General features: G+C 62.4%; 4 protein-coding genes across 10 annotated transcripts in view; 2 read left to right on the top strand and 2 right to left on the bottom strand.

Moving 5' to 3' along the window:
• GP1BA (glycoprotein Ib platelet subunit alpha) overlaps positions 1-718 on the top strand; it is a 2403-nt gene extending 1685 nt beyond the window's left edge. The window contains exon 2 of the mRNA XM_044921768.1: positions 55-718. Coding sequence (XP_044777703.1) covers positions 55-674 — 620 coding nt within the window. The 3' untranslated portion in view covers positions 675-718. The remainder of the gene's footprint in view (positions 1-54) is intronic.
• A 2381-nt stretch (positions 719-3099) lies between these two features.
• Positions 3100-5711, bottom strand: SLC25A11 (solute carrier family 25 member 11). 3 transcript variants are annotated; one of them, XM_021694552.2, is made up of 8 exons: positions 5273-5711; positions 4604-4756; positions 4302-4508; positions 4036-4126; positions 3856-3946; positions 3677-3776; positions 3545-3596; positions 3100-3415 (listed from the first exon to the last, which is right to left on the bottom strand). In XM_021694552.2, the coding sequence occupies exons 1-8, from the start codon at positions 5365-5367 to the stop codon at positions 3260-3262; spliced, it is 945 nt and encodes a 314-aa protein (XP_021550227.2). In that variant the 5' UTR covers positions 5368-5711; the 3' UTR covers positions 3100-3259. The 3 variants fall into 3 exon arrangements, with proteins under 3 accessions (XP_021550227.2, XP_044777537.1, XP_044777538.1); XM_044921602.1 differs by having other exon boundaries at positions 5306-5711; XM_044921603.1 differs by lacking the exon at positions 4604-4756.
• Positions 5589-10246, top strand: RNF167 (ring finger protein 167). Of its 5 annotated transcripts, none has more exons than XM_021694477.2 (10): positions 5589-5687; positions 5965-6467; positions 6550-6630; positions 7840-7965; positions 8075-8162; positions 8355-8445; positions 8661-8766; positions 8918-9011; positions 9582-9662; positions 9745-10246. In XM_021694477.2, the coding sequence occupies exons 2-10, from the start codon at positions 6384-6386 to the stop codon at positions 10044-10046; spliced, it is 1053 nt and encodes a 350-aa protein (XP_021550152.1). In that variant the 5' UTR covers positions 5589-5687; positions 5965-6383; the 3' UTR covers positions 10047-10246. The 5 variants fall into 5 exon arrangements, with proteins under 5 accessions (XP_021550152.1, XP_021550153.1, XP_044777535.1 ...); XM_021694478.1 differs by lacking the exon at positions 5589-5687 and adding an exon at positions 5734-5828; XM_044921600.1 differs by lacking the exon at positions 5589-5687 and having other exon boundaries at positions 5835-6467; positions 9585-9662.
• Positions 10247-10729: 483 nt separating this feature from the next.
• On the bottom strand, positions 10730-13582 carry PFN1 (profilin 1). Its single transcript, XM_021694735.2, has 3 exons — positions 13269-13582; positions 11672-11864; positions 10730-11078 (listed from the first exon to the last, which is right to left on the bottom strand). The coding sequence occupies exons 1-3, from the start codon at positions 13398-13400 to the stop codon at positions 10981-10983; spliced, it is 423 nt and encodes a 140-aa protein (XP_021550410.1). The 5' UTR covers positions 13401-13582; the 3' UTR covers positions 10730-10980.
• Between the last annotated feature and the right edge of the window lie 422 nt (positions 13583-14004).

Raw genomic sequence — 14004 nt, 5'->3', positions numbered from 1 at the left:
CCCGTCTGTCTTACACCCTCGTGTTCACGAGGCACCCCGCCCGCCGCGCCCCCGCCCCCGACCCCGAGCCCACCACGACCCCCCCCCCCCCGGAGCCCACCACGACCCCCACCACGACCCCCACCACCCAGGAGCCCACCACAACCCTAATCATCTCTGAACTGACCACATTTGAGATCCCAGAATCAACCTCATTCCCTACTATTTTGGAATACCCAACAACCACCTCCTCTGTCTACCTCCCAGAGGCCCACGAGGTGGTTCAAGGGAATTTGGAGAGCTCCAAAAATGACCCTTTGCTCAACCCTGACTTCTGCTGTCTCCTCCCCCTGGGCTTCTATGTTTTGGGTCTCCTCTGGCTTCTGTTTGCCTCTGTGGTCCTTATCCTGCTGCTGGCTCGGGCCCGGCCCGCGGGGCCACAGGCCCTGGCCACAGCCACGCACACCGCCCATCTGGAGCTGCAGAGGGGAAAGCAAGTGACCATGCCCCGGGCCTGGCTGCTTTTCCTTCAAGGCTCACTCCCCACTTTCCGCTCCAGCCTCTTCCTGTGGGTATGGGCTGATGGCCACGTGGGGCCCCTGCGGGCAGGACGGTGGCCCTCTGCCCTGAGTCTGGGTCGGGGTCAGGACCTGCTGGGAACAGTGGGCGTTAGGTATGCTGGCCACAGCCTCTGAGGGGGTTGGTTTGGGGACCTGCAGAGGCCGTGACGGGCTTCCGCACTGGGATCTCGCTGGGGGCGGGCGGGCAAGCAGCACAAGTTCGGGGGAGACTTAGTCACTTTTCCTTTATCAGAAGCCTCTTGGTACCACACACAACCTCAGCGAAGCAGCAGGGGTGGAGAGGAGCAGGGCGGGTCACAGAACAAAGCTCCCTATGCTGCAGGAGGGGTTCACAAACCACGAGGTCGTTACCATCACCTTGGGGCAAGTTTGAGGAAAAAGCGAAGGGAACAGAGCCGGATTCTCAGACGCGTGTACCGGAGGGAACCGGGAAAGAGCTGTATCAAGATGTGAGCCCTGATCGTCCCTGCGGAGCACAAACACGGTGGTTTCCTTTTCTTTTCCTCCGTTGAGCATTTTCTAGTTTTCCACCGTTGTATATTATTTGTAGAATAAAAAGGTAATTTCAAAAAAACTGAGTTTCCTTTGGAGATGAAGAGCGTCCAGGGCACTTGTCATTCGCACGTCTGAAGCCCCACCTGCCCCCACCCGAGTTGGATCACTCGCCCACAAACGCTCACCAGCCTGCACCCCCGGCCTGGGGTGCCCCCTCTCCTCCTGCGCTACCGCTCACCAGGCCACCGCAAGCACCAGGACCAGATCCAACCCACAGGTTTCCCTGGAGCAGCCCCTGCCAAGGCGTGCCTGCCCGGGCCGCCTAGGAGCCAAGGTGGGCACCTGCCCACACCTGCGGCCTCCTGCCCTGCCCAGGCCAGCGGCCCAGTGGGTGTGGGCCTGACGGCGTGGGCCATCGTGGTGGGTTCTACTCATCGCCGAGCCGTCCCAGTCAGGTGTCCTGCTCGCATACTAGAACCTGCTTCTCCCCTGCTCCCCTAGACTCTGCCATTTCCCCTCACCGCACCGAGTGGTCTGTCTTTCCTGTGGTGTCTCCAGCCCAAACCAAGGCTGGGGCCACAGAGAACGGGAGTGAAAGCTGAGCCTCCCCGGCTCTAGAACCCCCTTCTCCAAGTGGCCGGGGCCTCAAAGCCCGACTGCACCTGCCCTGCTTGGAAGTCTCCCCTGGAGAGAGGACAAATCTGGATCTTGACCATTAAGGGCTTCTATGCACTCACCCGGCTGACGTCCTACAATGGGCTCTCCATGTCCCATGGTCCGCCGCTGCAAGCTTTGAGATCACCTGCCCCTCTCCTCCCCCCCCAACCCCGGGTTTCCCCTCCGAGGCTTCGCTCTCCTGTCCAGCAGGTGTGCCGCCCCATCCATCTGACGGCCACCAGCACGGCTCTCTCCTCCAGGCAGGACCGGGGGCCCCGCATCACCCTGCAGCAGTCCCTTGCTCCACTCCCGCCCCCACCTGCCCCTGGGCCATCTTTCCCTCTGGATCTGGAACCTCTTAAGGATAAGGCCCAGGCTCCTGGTGTCTCAGAGTGGCCACTGTGGCCCAGGCCGGCAAGCGCCAGGAGTGGGTATGAGGAGGGGCAGAGGTGGGAAGGCCCAGCCGGGGCACCGGGCTGCCGAGCTCCTCCTCTCCTCCTCCTGAGGAGGCTCTGCCAAGGGGACAGTTCCCACCTGCTGCCTGCCTGTCCCTGGCCAGGCTCACAAGACTTTCGGCCTCACGCTGCCCAGCCCTCCTTCCAGTTGACCTTCCTGTGCCCTTTGACGCCCCAGGAGATTTTTGGAGACACACCACTCTCCGCAGAGTGGGGCTCGGATCAAGTCTCTGGCCAATGTCCCCTTCCCCCGCCCCCCCCAGTTTCAAGCCTCCTGGCTCTGGGCACCTGCCCCCACGGCTCAGCCTTCCCGTCTCAGACTGTCCCCTCCTCTGCCCAAGTCACCAGGCCGCGGAGGCTTTTCCTGGGGATCCCATGAGATGACCCACACCCCCGACATTCTTGGGCAAGTGGCTGGGAAGCAACACGCGGGGCGTGCGCATCAGTTTTCCTTACCTGTCGGTTGCTGCCACCGCACCAAGACCGACTGACGTAGCGTTTGCGTAAAACGGGCAAGTGCTTTTCCTTTAATACCTTTTCTTTAAAACTCCAGTTCCTGTGTTCCTGGGACCTCTGCCTCCTTGTCCAGCTGCCTCCCCTCCCGCCCCCGCAACTATACAGATCTGGGGGTGCTGTCACCAATCCAATTTATTGATCACGTCGTCAGTGAGGTGGAGAATCACGTCCTCCCGCTGCAGGCCTTTTGGCCACCCTGACAGCTTCTGCTGCCTCCTGTCCTCTCAGCCCTGCCTTAGTTTACCCACTGAGAAGGAGGATCTTTCGCGGTCCTACATGCCCGAAACCAACACCCCAGAGGAGGCCGGAGAGCTTCAGGCAGTTTCCCAGACACTACCCCCACCCCCCAGCCGAGACACAGCCAGGGGCAGAGAGGTCGTGAGGATCAGGACAAGGAGGGCAAGGTGGCGCAGGGGTAGGACAGACCACAGTCCTTTACCGCAGAGGAGGGAACCACACCATGGAGGGAAAATAAATAGAGGGGCCCAGGGCAGCAGAGTCCAGGCCCCCGGGGGCACACTGACTGTGGGAGCAGCGGGTAAGGGGGAGCCCTGGCACCCCGGCCCCTCGCCTGCCTCAGCCACTGAGGAAGAGACGCTTGTAGGCCTTGTTCATCTGCTCCAAGAAGATGAAGGTGAGGACGGTGTGGGGGCCCAGGCGGGCATAGTACGGTGTGAAGCCCTTCCACAGGCTGAAGAAGCCCTCGTAGCGGACAACCTTCACCAGCACGTCCTAAACAGGCAGGCAGGGCGCCGGGGCTGGGACCTGGCTTCCAGGGCCATGTCCGGCTTCCCCACGGCCCTCCCTGCCCTCCCAGAGCGTCCCATCCTCCAGCCCAAGCCCCCAGCCCCACTTCCTCACCAGCCCGTTCTTGTATTCCGGCTTCCCGTCAATCATCCTCATGTTCTGGATCCTGCAGGAGAGGAGGCAGGGGCATGAGAGACACAAAGCGGGCCCTCCCGTCCGTCCCTGGGCCCCGGCCCGCACGCTCACCGGGTCTTGACGATGTCCACTGGCATGGAAGCAGCGGTGGTGACCAAGCCGCTGATCATGCTGGCACAGAAGTGGCACAGGATGTTGTCAGAGAAGTAGCCTGGGGGAGGTGAAGCAGGGATGGCGGTCAGCGCGGAGTTGGCCCGGGCCCAGCCGGGGGTCCATGTTCCAGGGCTCACCTGAGTCCAGCAAGAACTGCTTGGATTGGGAGTAGGAAGCGAGCTGGGCCGCGTTGACCACGACAGCGCGAGCCATGGTAGGGATGCAGCCCTGCGGGGGTGGGGATGGGGGGGTTGTGCTGTCAGACACGGCCAAGACCTGCCCCTGTAAGCCCCCAAAGTCTCCACCCCTTCACTCACCCTCCATAGTGTGGGGACCCCTTCCTCCCGGGCGATTCGAATCAGAGCATTAAACACATTTTTGTAGCCACGGCGCTGGTCAGGAGGAAGCCTGGTGGGAAGGCGGGGAGAGGCCAAGCTCAGGATAGACCACCCTGCCCCACAGGAGCAAAGAAAGGGGGGCCAGAACACAGACATTAATGCTCTGCTCCACACCAGGGATACGCAGTCCTCTGATTCTAAATCCCAGCGAACGGAGCTGGGGCAGGCTCAGACCTGGAACTCACCGGCCATCGGCGGTCATGCGGATAAGAGCCACCTCAGCTGGTGTTCCCACAAAGGCCCCAGTCGCACCTGCAGTCATGCCAATCAGGGCCTTCAGCAGAAAGCCAGGGGGTGTGCCATCAGCCCCAGTCAGGCGCTCAAACAGCACCGTGTAGATGCCAAGGCGGGTGGTGGTGTAGGTGGCCTGGCGCAGCAGGCCAGCCGACAGCCTGGGGAGCGAAGGGGTCTGTGCGTCAGGCTGGGGTCTGGAGCTGCCAACCCATCCCCAACCCCACCCCCCGGCCACATCCAGTGGCTGCAGTACCCAGTGTAAATGCCCCTCAGCCCTTCTGCCCTCAGGATGCTGGTGAGGGCATGGAAGCTGGTTTTGTACTCTCGCGTCTTGGCTCCTTCCCCGCTCAGCTGCATCCGGTTCTTCACCAGATCCAGCGGCTGCACAAACACTGTAGCCCCCATCCTGGAGAAAGACAGAAGCAGAGTTCAGGGCCGAGTGTCCCCTGACTACCTTCCAGTGCCCACCGGAACCTGGCAACGAGGAGTCACAAAGCGCCAGGCCTGCCCGGTGATTAACCAAGTGTTCAGGAGGCTAGTAGCTACCTAAGTCTCCGCCGGGGCCAAGAGCCATGGGTCTGAAAAGTCCAATGGTCCCGCGGGGGACCGTGCAACGAAAGTGCTCCACGCAACTCCCAGGGGGTCAAGCAGTGATCTAGAACTGCCCGCAGTCCACCCCAGAGAGAGGAAGTGGGCATTCGTGACCTGGGGCCTCACGTAGCCCGACAGGAGCCATGCAAGGACCTGGAACCCCACACGACCCGGGAGAGCTAAGCAATGGGCCTGCACGCAGCCCAGCAGGGTCCTGGCAGCGCATCAAGGACCTCGGCAACACGCCTGGGACCGCGCTGACCCCGTGCCGGCTCGGCTCCCTGCACCCGTCCCTTCCTCCTCCCTTCCCAACCCTGGGGCCTGAGCTTACCCGGCCAGGCCCCCAAACAGGAACTTGACGGACTTCGGGGACGTGCGGGGCTTCGCGTCCATCCCGCCGGCCCCGGGACTCGCCGTGGCCGCCATCGCCGCTCAGTGGCCCTCGGCTCCGGGTCCTGTGCGCGCGCGGCCCCACTCGCGCCCAAGGTGACACCGCGCGCGCAACAGGGCCGAGGGCGCGCGCGCACGCCCCTCCGGCTCTCGGGGCCGGCCCCAGCTGGAAGCCGGCGCAGGCGCAGGCGCGCGGCGCAAAGGCGGCCGGGAGGAAGGCGGGGCCGGAGGCGGGGCTTCGAGGAGAGCTGCGGGAAGGGGTGTGGCTGGCTTAGGAAGCCATAGTTTAGACGCACTTTTCGCCGAATTGGATTCGCGGGAAAATAAAGAGGTGTCAGGAGATCTCGCGAGACAGAGTGAGCGGGGGAAGCCGGGGCGGGCGGTTCTCTCGCGATAGGCGCCGCAAGCGTTCGGCCGGTGGGAGGGAAAGTGTGGGGAGGACTCTCGCGAGACCTGAAGGTCCCGCAGCCGCGGCGGCGGCCAGAAAGGGTGGAGAGGTTTGTAAATCGGGCGGCTCCAAGATCCCGGGCATGAGAGGGGGAGCGACTGGATCGTTTGCTGGGGCTTCGGCGCTCGCTGCATCTGCAAAGGCACTCCCTCCGCCTCTAACCTTTCTTTCAACGGGCCTTTTAGGACCGAAAGTCCTTCCTCTTGAGCGCCCAGTGCTGGAGGCGGCTTGCCTTTCCTTCCCGGAAGCCCTTTCCCCGCAGTGAGGAAGACAGCTCACCTGCCCGGAAGTCCCGCCTCCCCGAGCGCCCCCACCCTCCCAGAAGTTTTTCTGTCACCTGTGCTTGCCTCGGTCCCCGTTCCCGGTTTCGTCCCTGTACCCGAGAAGGATACATTGAGTGCCTCTCTCCCCGCTCCACTAGCCGGGTTGGGCCCCCCGCTCCCGGACTCGGGGCTCCTCCCCCGCGCCCCCATGTAGCTGGGAAGTGGGGCCTGGGGGTGGTTGGACCCCTGGGAGCCTGAAGGAGGGGCGGAGAGGGCGCAGGACCCCGCTTCTGCTCCTGCCACCGGGGCGCGGCCGCCTCGGCCTCTCGCCGCCCGCTGCCATGCACCCCGCGGCCTTCCCGCTTCCTGTGGTGGTGGCCGCCGTGCTGTGGGGAGCGTCCCCCGCGCGGGGGCTCATCCGAGCGGTGAGTCGAGGGGCGGGTGGGGGAAGGGCGCGGGAGGGCGGGGTTGCCGGCGCCCGGGGAACACGGGCTCTCTCGTCCGCAGACCTCGGACCACAATACCAGCATGGACTTCGCAGACCTGCCAGCGCTCTTTGGGGCCGCCCTGAGCCAGGAGGGGCTGCAGGTGATTTCCTTCCCTTTTGTCCTCTCTCGCGGGGGGCGGGGGGCGGGGGTCGAGGGGCCTCGCCCCTTGCGTGACGCTGGAGGCGGGTTAGGAACCACGCGCAGGAGCACAGGTAGGGCGGGATTCGGAGTCCGGAGGGAGAAGACGTCAAGTCTCCTGCTGAACGAGCCTGGGCCCTCTGGAGGGGCGCTGGCGGGAGACGAAGATGCCCGCGGGGAAAGGGCCGCTTGCCAGCAGGGTCTTAGGACGTCGCGCGAGTTAATTCGCTCTGTGCCGCTGAGTTTGCTTTCCTGTACAATGGGCCGAGGGGAGTTTTCCTGAGGGCAATTGCGAGAGTCACGTTACATAAGCAGTTTTGGAGTATTTCATCATGAGGACGGCCGTTTAGCAAGCACTCAGGGCCGTAGGTGTCCGTGTAGCTGTCGGCTGGGTGGGTGGGTGGATCCCTGACGTAAAAAAGAGTGTAAGTGTGGGGATTTTCAGGGTCTTGCTGGCCTTAGTCAACAGTTCATGAATCGGGAAGCATCCTCTGTAGCAGATAGAAAGGAGCTTCGAAGAGCTGTACGGAAATGAGAAACTTTGGTGGGCTCGAGGTGGCAGGACAAGTAAGTTATGCTAGCGGTTAGAGCGATGGTGGCAAGATCGTCTCTCTTCAAGGGAGGGCAGGGGTCTGTGGGGCAGATGACCTCGCGAGTTCTGACCGGCTGATTCCGGGTGGACTGGTTTACAGCCCCGTTCCTGCGGGAGGCTGGAGCTAATTCAGTTAGGGGGTAAGTCTTGGCTTGGCGCTCTGGGGCTTAGCACCAGTGACTCCATTTTGGGCCTCTTGCCATTGTCTCAACAGAGGGGAGTATGTTTTGTGGCAGTGTGCTGGAGTGCTGGAGCCGGGGATGGGCCACGAGCTTGAGAGGGCGCGACACGGATGAGTGGGGAGTTAGTTGGTTTATGATCTGGGAAACCAGAAGGCGGGAGGATTTGAATTAGCGTGGAGTGTGGGGTGTAGGGATCCTCTGGGACAGGGAGAGGGGTGTTGCTCGATGTCCTCGCCTCTTCAGGAGGCGGACTTCTGACCGGGGTGGGATGAGGTCAGGGGTGAGGAAGCGAGGGACAGTGTGTGCAGCATGGGGCCACCAGTATGCTTGGTGGGACCCTGTGGGGAGCAGAACCTAAGGAGGTGAAATCCAACTGTTGTTTGCTTCTCTTCCCCAGGGCTTCCTTGTGGAGGCTCACCCGGCCAATGCCTGCAGCCCCATTGCCCCTCCACCCCCAGCCCCGGTCAACGGGTCAGTCTTTATTGCACTGCTTCGAAGATTCGACTGCAACTTTGACCTCAAGGTTGCTGAATGTGGAGTGGGAGCTGGGAAGCTGAGGGTGACAAAAGGCACCCGGAATGAAGGGCGGCAAGGGCCACGATGGCCCCTTATCCCCTGCCTTGTCCCCCTAGGTCCTAAATGCTCAAAAGGCGGGGTATGGCGCAGCCGTGGTACACAACGTGAACTCCAATGAGCTTCTGAACATGGTGTGGAACAGCGGTACGGTTGGGGCACCTGGACAAGCTGGGTTTCGGTAGAGCTCAGATCGGGGCGGGCGGGCGGGGGGTGGCTGAGACCTTAGGGCGCACAGGTCAGTCCTTGGGGTGGGATGGAGCGAAAGCCAAGTGCCAGGGTTAACGAAGGAGCGGAGTGGAGGGTTGGGTCCGCAGCGTCATGCACTGATCCCTGCAGAGGAAATCCAGCAGCAGATCTGGATCCCGTCTGTGTTTATTGGGGAGAGGAGCTCCGAGTACCTGCGTGCCCTCTTTGTCTACGAGAAGGGGTAGGACGCATCCCTCCTTCCCACTCTGCCCTCACTCCTTCCATGCCAGCCTGGAGCCCACGCCTCCGCGCCCTGGCCGTTCAGCCTTAGGTCCTTCTCACTCTGCCTCGAGACTTTCCTCCCACCTCCTTCCCCGTCCGTGGGCCTCGTCCAACACCAGTTACTCTGTTCCTCTGCCTTTCCTGCTCCTCTGATCGTGGTCTTCCTTTTCCCAGGGCTCGGGTGCTTCTGGTCCCAGACAATAGCTTCCCTCTGGGGTATTACCTCATCCCCTTCACAGGCATCGTGGGCCTGCTGGTTCTGGCCATGGGAGCAGTGATGGTGAGTAGCTCAGGGAGGGTGATGGGAAGAGCTGGGGCCTTTAAAGCCAGACTGGGTCTGTGCGTGGGAGGTTGGGGGGCCGGGGGGTGTCATACTGGATTTGCCCAGCTTTGTTCCCTAACTCGGATCCGTCCGTGCCCCCTTCCCCCAGGTAGTCCGTTGTATCCAGCACCGGAAGCGGCTCCAGCGGAACCGACTGACCAAAGAGCAACTAAAACAGATTCCTACACATGACTATCAGAAGGGTGAGGGGCCTGGGGAGAGACGGGGGCCTTTCCCACAGCTCACCTGGTGCTGAAGAAGTGGAGCTCAGGAGACAAGGGGCAGAGATGGGAGGTGTCAGCCTGGGATGCCAGCTCTCCTTCTCCTTACCTTACGTACGGTGCAGTCCGGACAGGAATAGAGTGGGAGGTAGAAAGCACAGATGGTTAAACGGAAGGGTTGCGGGGAGAGCTGGAGGACTGACCTTGCCTGTAAGGGTGGTGAAAGAGCAGCGAAATGGAAGGAGTCGGGAGGAGTTGGTGTGAGGAGGAGGAAACAGGTAAGGAGGGGCTGGGTCTCTAGGCCCTGGAGCCTCCAGTGCCCATATAAGGGCTACAGCAGAAGCCCTGCCCCCCACTTCTGCCCCTCCCACTGTCTCCCCACCAGAAACCCACTTCCCTCCTAACCCCAGATTCTTCATGTCCTGCTCTGGCCTCACCCTGCCCGGTGAAAGCCAGGGAGGGTAACTGGCAGGGTTCAGCTCCACAGCTCCCAGAGTCCTTGGGGGCTTTGGGCCAGGATGGCTCAGTGAGAGGACTTTCTTCCTGCCCCAGGAGACCAGTATGATGTGTGTGCCATTTGCCTGGATGAGTATGAGGATGGGGACAAGCTGAGAGTGCTGCCCTGTGCTCATGGTGAGGCCCTCACTTCCTGGCCCCCACCCCCCGCCCCCCCCCCCCCCCCGGCGCCAGGTGCCTCACCTCCTGCCTCTCGCAGCCTACCACAGCCGCTGCGTGGACCCCTGGCTCACCCAGACCCGGAAGACCTGTCCCATCTGCAAGCAGCCTGTCCACCAGGGCCCGGGGGACGAGGATGAGGATGAAACTCAGGGGCAAGAGGGTGATGAGGAAGGGGAGCCAGGGGACCAACCTGCCTCAGAACGGACCCCACTTCTGGGCTCCAGCCCCACACTCCCTGCCTCCTTTGGCTCCCTGGCTCCAACCCCTCTTGTTTTCCCGGGGTCTTCGACAGATCCCCCATCCTCACCCCCTTCCTCTTCAGCTGCCATCCTGGTCTAATAGTCCCCTTACCCCCCCATGCACACCTCCCGTGACCTCTTTGCACAGCCCCTTGTCCTCTCTCCAGTCTTCTGTGTTGAGGGATGGGGGACATTTCTGCCCCAGGTTTCTCCCTTTCTCAATCCCTTTTGAGGGGGTTGGGGGTTGGAAGGGACTGGGGCTTCACTTACGGAGTTAATAAAATTGTTTTTGTGAACTAAGGAAGGGTGAGATCATTCTCACATAGGTGAACTCCTTATCCTTTTGGGGAACTGACCCCCCCTTTTTTTTTGCCATAAAGGGGCAGGGGAGTGCTGGGAGAGAATAACCTGTAGCCATGGGGACAAACCCAGCAGGCATTTACTGTGACTCAGAGAGGGGGAGCCCCACCCACACAGGGATGACTCAACCGGCCCTGCCTTGCCCGCAGGCCTGGGCCCATTCTCTGGTCTAGAAGACTCTTCCATTACCTACCAACTCAGCTAGCACCTGAGGACCTAGGGCTGGAAATGCCAGTGGGGAAGGGCTGGGCCACCTGGCCAGATGGGTCTCGGGCAGGTGCTTACCCCAAGGCAGGACTCAGGAAGCTCAAATTCCTAGACTCTGTGCAGCCCTCAACCCTCTTTTAACCCAAAGCTAAGCTGAAGGGCGCTGGTCACAGGGACTGTCCATCCTGACGCCCAGGCCAAACCACACAGCACCTCGTTAGTAGAATCTTTTTTATTCAGAAAAAAAAAAACCCAAAAAACAAAAAAGTTTTTCCAACCACACACAGGAGGGGTTTGGGTGGGGGAGGTGTCTGTCCATCCAGCCCCAGCCCCCAGCCCATGTGGTTTTGGCAGCAATAAGGGGTGTGGGGTAATGGCCCCCAAAATAAAAATGGTGTGTGTGTGCCTGGGAAGGAGAGGGGTGCAAAAGCCGTGGGGAGTGGTGGGGGGGGAAGGGACGGCCGAGGTCAGTACTGGGAACGCCGCAGGTGGGAGGCCATTTCATAGCATTTCTTGTTGATTACACCACCGTGGACACCTTCTTTGCCCATCAGCAGGACTAGCGCTGGAGAAAAGAGAGCAGGCTAGGACCCAGGTGTCACAATTCCCCCCTACCAGCTGTTGAGCAGCTGTCCAGCCCTGGGGGCTGTAACCCAACCTCCTCTCTCCCAAACCGCCCCCCCCCACACAGGCAGGCTGTCAGTCACTCTGAAACAATAGGGCTTTTCAAGAGGGGGAAATCAAGCTTCCAGCTGGAGGGGGCTATGCTAAAATTCAGGGCCCAAAGGCTGGCAGACCGGGGACTGGGATTCAGGCTAGAAATAACCCTGGTGGAGCCTGCCACGCTTTAACAAGAGTTCAAAAGACAGAGCTCAGTGCCAACTTCTGACCACCCGTCTACCTCTCCCAAGAAAATAGGGTTTCCCCTCTGAAAAGGCTCAGGGGCAGAAAGGAACTTAAGAGGTAATACAGTTCATCTTTGTGTTACAAGAGGAGGAACTGAGACAGAACTGCAGGAACTATCCAGAGTCCCAGCGTCCAGCAGGCTGGTGTGAGCCCCCTCGTACTGGAACCAGGCAGAAAAAGAACCCGGAAGACTAATGGGAGGTACACGAGGGATCTCAGAGCTGGAGAAAAGGTGCAGAGTCGGAAACTCACTCTTGGCAGTCATGGTGACAGTGATGTTGAAAGTGGGGGCTCCCCCGGTGCTCTTGGTACGAAGATCCATGGTAAAGTCCCCATCGTGCAGCAGTGAGTCCCGGATAACAGAACATTTCTGGCCCCCAAGTGTCAGCCCAGTCATGAAAAAACTTGACCGGTCTTTGCCAAGCAGGGCACTGACCTCAGCGGGCTGGAAAGGGAAGGGAGAACAGCCATCCAAGTCAGCACACCCAGGTTCCCGCCTGCTTCAAGGACCCACCTGCCCTCCACACCTCCCCCTAGAAGGGGTGTAGGTCCTGCGTTTTGGCACATCTATGGGATTTGAGAAACTTGCTGAAAGACTGGGCACAAGATCACGGTCCTCCAGCCTAAAAAATGGTCCTAGAAAAGGACTCACGTTCCTCGGGACACTTCGGTCTCATTTATTAGGGAAAGCGAACCCAAGAAATAAAGGGGGCCAAAAACCAGGGAGGAGAGCGGCGTGGCCTGGAATGGGGAGCCTTTGGACGCACACCACTCTCCTTCAGGAAAAGCAGAAGCGAAGAGGGGAAAGGAGGGGGCGGGCGAAGCAGGAGAAGCAACTTTGCCCTTATTTGGTCAAAGGTTCTGCAGGAGTTGTTAGGGGCCCGGACGCCTGGGTCTCCGAGTGACTTAGGGTCCAGGTCCAGGTAGCTGTGCCCCGAGAGGATGAAGCAGATCCCTGGGGGCTTTCCGGGGAAGTTGGCAAACTTGGGAAGGGGGCGCGGGCCCAGAGCCGGCCACCCAGCTCTCAGGTCTAGATACCCCAGGGAACCTCTCTCCCCCTCCCCCTAACACCCCAAACCCCCACATCCGGTCCCCTCCCGCCCGGAAATCCCCTTCCCCCCCTCCCGAACTTCCGCTCCCCCTCCCCACTTCCGGGCAGTGCGGACCGGGGAGGTGGTGATGGGGACAGCGGCAGTCATCCCTCGTTCCTTCACTCGCGCTGCCCTACAACTTCTCCCAAAGTTCCCCCGCTCCGGGCCCCGCCGGATGGCGGGAAGGGAGGGCGAGGGGACTTCCGGGACGGGCCTCCCAGGAATGCGGGGCGCACAGCGTGCCGACCCGGGGGGGCGTGGGGCGGCCTCGCCCTCTCTAACGGAGCCGGGAGGGCGGGGAACCCCGGACCACCGGGGCTGCCTCCCGCAGCCAGGAGCAGGAACAATGGTGGCGGGGCGCGAGCCGGCCGCCGGAAGCGGGGCCGGGGGTCCCCCCGCGCCCGCCCGGTGTCCGTGCCCGGCCGAGCCCGCCGCGCGTGCCCGCCCCGCCCTGGACGAGGCGGAAGTGGGCCTCCGCACCGGGCGGCGCGCCCCTCCCCGCCCTGTGCCCCGGATGTAACGCCCCGTCGCGGGGAGCGGGGCGGCGGGAGGGATGGGCGCCGCCGCCCCGGGGCGCGGGGTCTCGGGCGCAGCGGGGCGCCCGCTCACGTGCGGCCGCCATCCGCGCCGCCTCCAGGGGCGAGGACCCGGTCGCGGCCCCTCGCCGCCCTCCCCGGACCGCGCCCGCCCCCACCCCAGTCCCTCCCTCTCCGCGTCCGCGCCGGCCGGTGCCCCGGGGCGCGCGGGCCTCGCAGTACCGTGATGTTGACGAAGGCTTTCCCGGGGACGGCGGCCCAGACGGAGGGCGAGTCCTTATAGCCCACGATGGCCGCGTCCTGACAGGTCCCGTCCGCCATGAGGTTGTCGATGTAGGCGTTCCACCCGGCCATGGCGCTGCTTCTGGGGCTGCTCTCGGCGCTGCTGCTGGGGCCGCGGGCTGGGCTCGGGGGCCTCGGGCTGGCGGGCGGGGGGAGGCGGAGAGCTCGGGGCACGCGCTGCCGTCCGGACCGCGGCTCCGCTAGCTGTGCAGCAGCCCTCGCACCGCCACTTCCTGCTCCTCCCCCCCCCAGATTTTTATTTGCAAAGGGCGGCAGGGGGCGGGGCCTGCTCCCCGTTCCCGCCCTCCCCCTCGCCTGCCCAGATACCGAACTTTGCAAAGGCAATTTTAAAAATCCCTCCCCCTATTGCAAAATTTGCAGAGTTGGGTGGAAAGCTCTGTGAAAGGATGGGGGGCGGTGGCGGCTGGGGGAAGTTAGGGTCAGGCTCGCTCCGCTTCGCCTTGAATACCAATGAGACTTTGGGGTCGGGGAAGGGAGCGAGCCCGAGGGAGGAAGGAAAGTGAAAGGAAGAAGGACTGGCGAGCCGCGAGCGGAGCCAGTCGAGGAGGGTGCGGGGTGCTCAGGGTTAAACGGAACGGCTCCCCCTTCCCCCACCTCCGCCGGAGGGCAGGAGCGGCGGCGGCGGCGCGTGCGCCCGCGCCTGCGCCGGGCCGGG

The sequence above is a fragment of the Neomonachus schauinslandi genome, chromosome 15 (genome assembly GCF_002201575.2).
Source record: "Neomonachus schauinslandi chromosome 15, ASM220157v2, whole genome shotgun sequence".
Classification (NCBI taxonomy): domain Eukaryota; kingdom Metazoa; phylum Chordata; class Mammalia; order Carnivora; family Phocidae; genus Neomonachus; species Neomonachus schauinslandi.
Note: the sequence above shows the minus strand (reverse complement) of the source record. Positions and strands in the feature narration are given on the sequence as shown.

Bases quoted from the DNA above. Each gene is read 5' to 3' on its own strand.
- RNF167 (XM_021694477.2), top strand. From the start codon at position 6,384: ATGCACCCCGCGGCCTTCCCGCTTCCTGTGGTGGTGGCCGCCGTGCTG. The intron at 8,163-8,354 runs GTACGGTTGGGG...TGATCCCTGCAG, and splicing joins GAACATGGTGTGGAACAGCG to AGGAAATCCAGCAGCAGATC. The intron at 8,446-8,660 runs GTAGGACGCATC...TCCTTTTCCCAG, and splicing joins CTCTTTGTCTACGAGAAGGG to GGCTCGGGTGCTTCTGGTCC.
- SLC25A11 (XM_021694552.2), bottom strand. From the start codon at position 5,367: ATGGCGGCCACGGCGAGTCCCGGGGCCGGCGGGATGGACGCGAAGCCC. The intron at 3,597-3,676 runs GTGAGCGTGCGG...CCTCTCCTGCAG, and splicing joins GTGGACATCGTCAAGACCCG to GATCCAGAACATGAGGATGA. The intron at 3,416-3,544 runs GTGAGGAAGTGG...CTGCCTGTTTAG, and splicing joins CGGAATACAAGAACGGGCTG to GACGTGCTGGTGAAGGTTGT.
- PFN1 (XM_021694735.2), bottom strand. From the start codon at position 13,400: ATGGCCGGGTGGAACGCCTACATCGACAACCTCATGGCGGACGGGACC. The intron at 11,865-13,268 runs GTACTGCGAGGC...TTCCCTTTCCAG, and splicing joins AAGCCTTCGTCAACATCACG to CCCGCTGAGGTCAGTGCCCT. The intron at 11,079-11,671 runs GTGAGTTTCCGA...TCTTTTCTCCAG, and splicing joins TGTCACCATGACTGCCAAGA to CGCTAGTCCTGCTGATGGGC.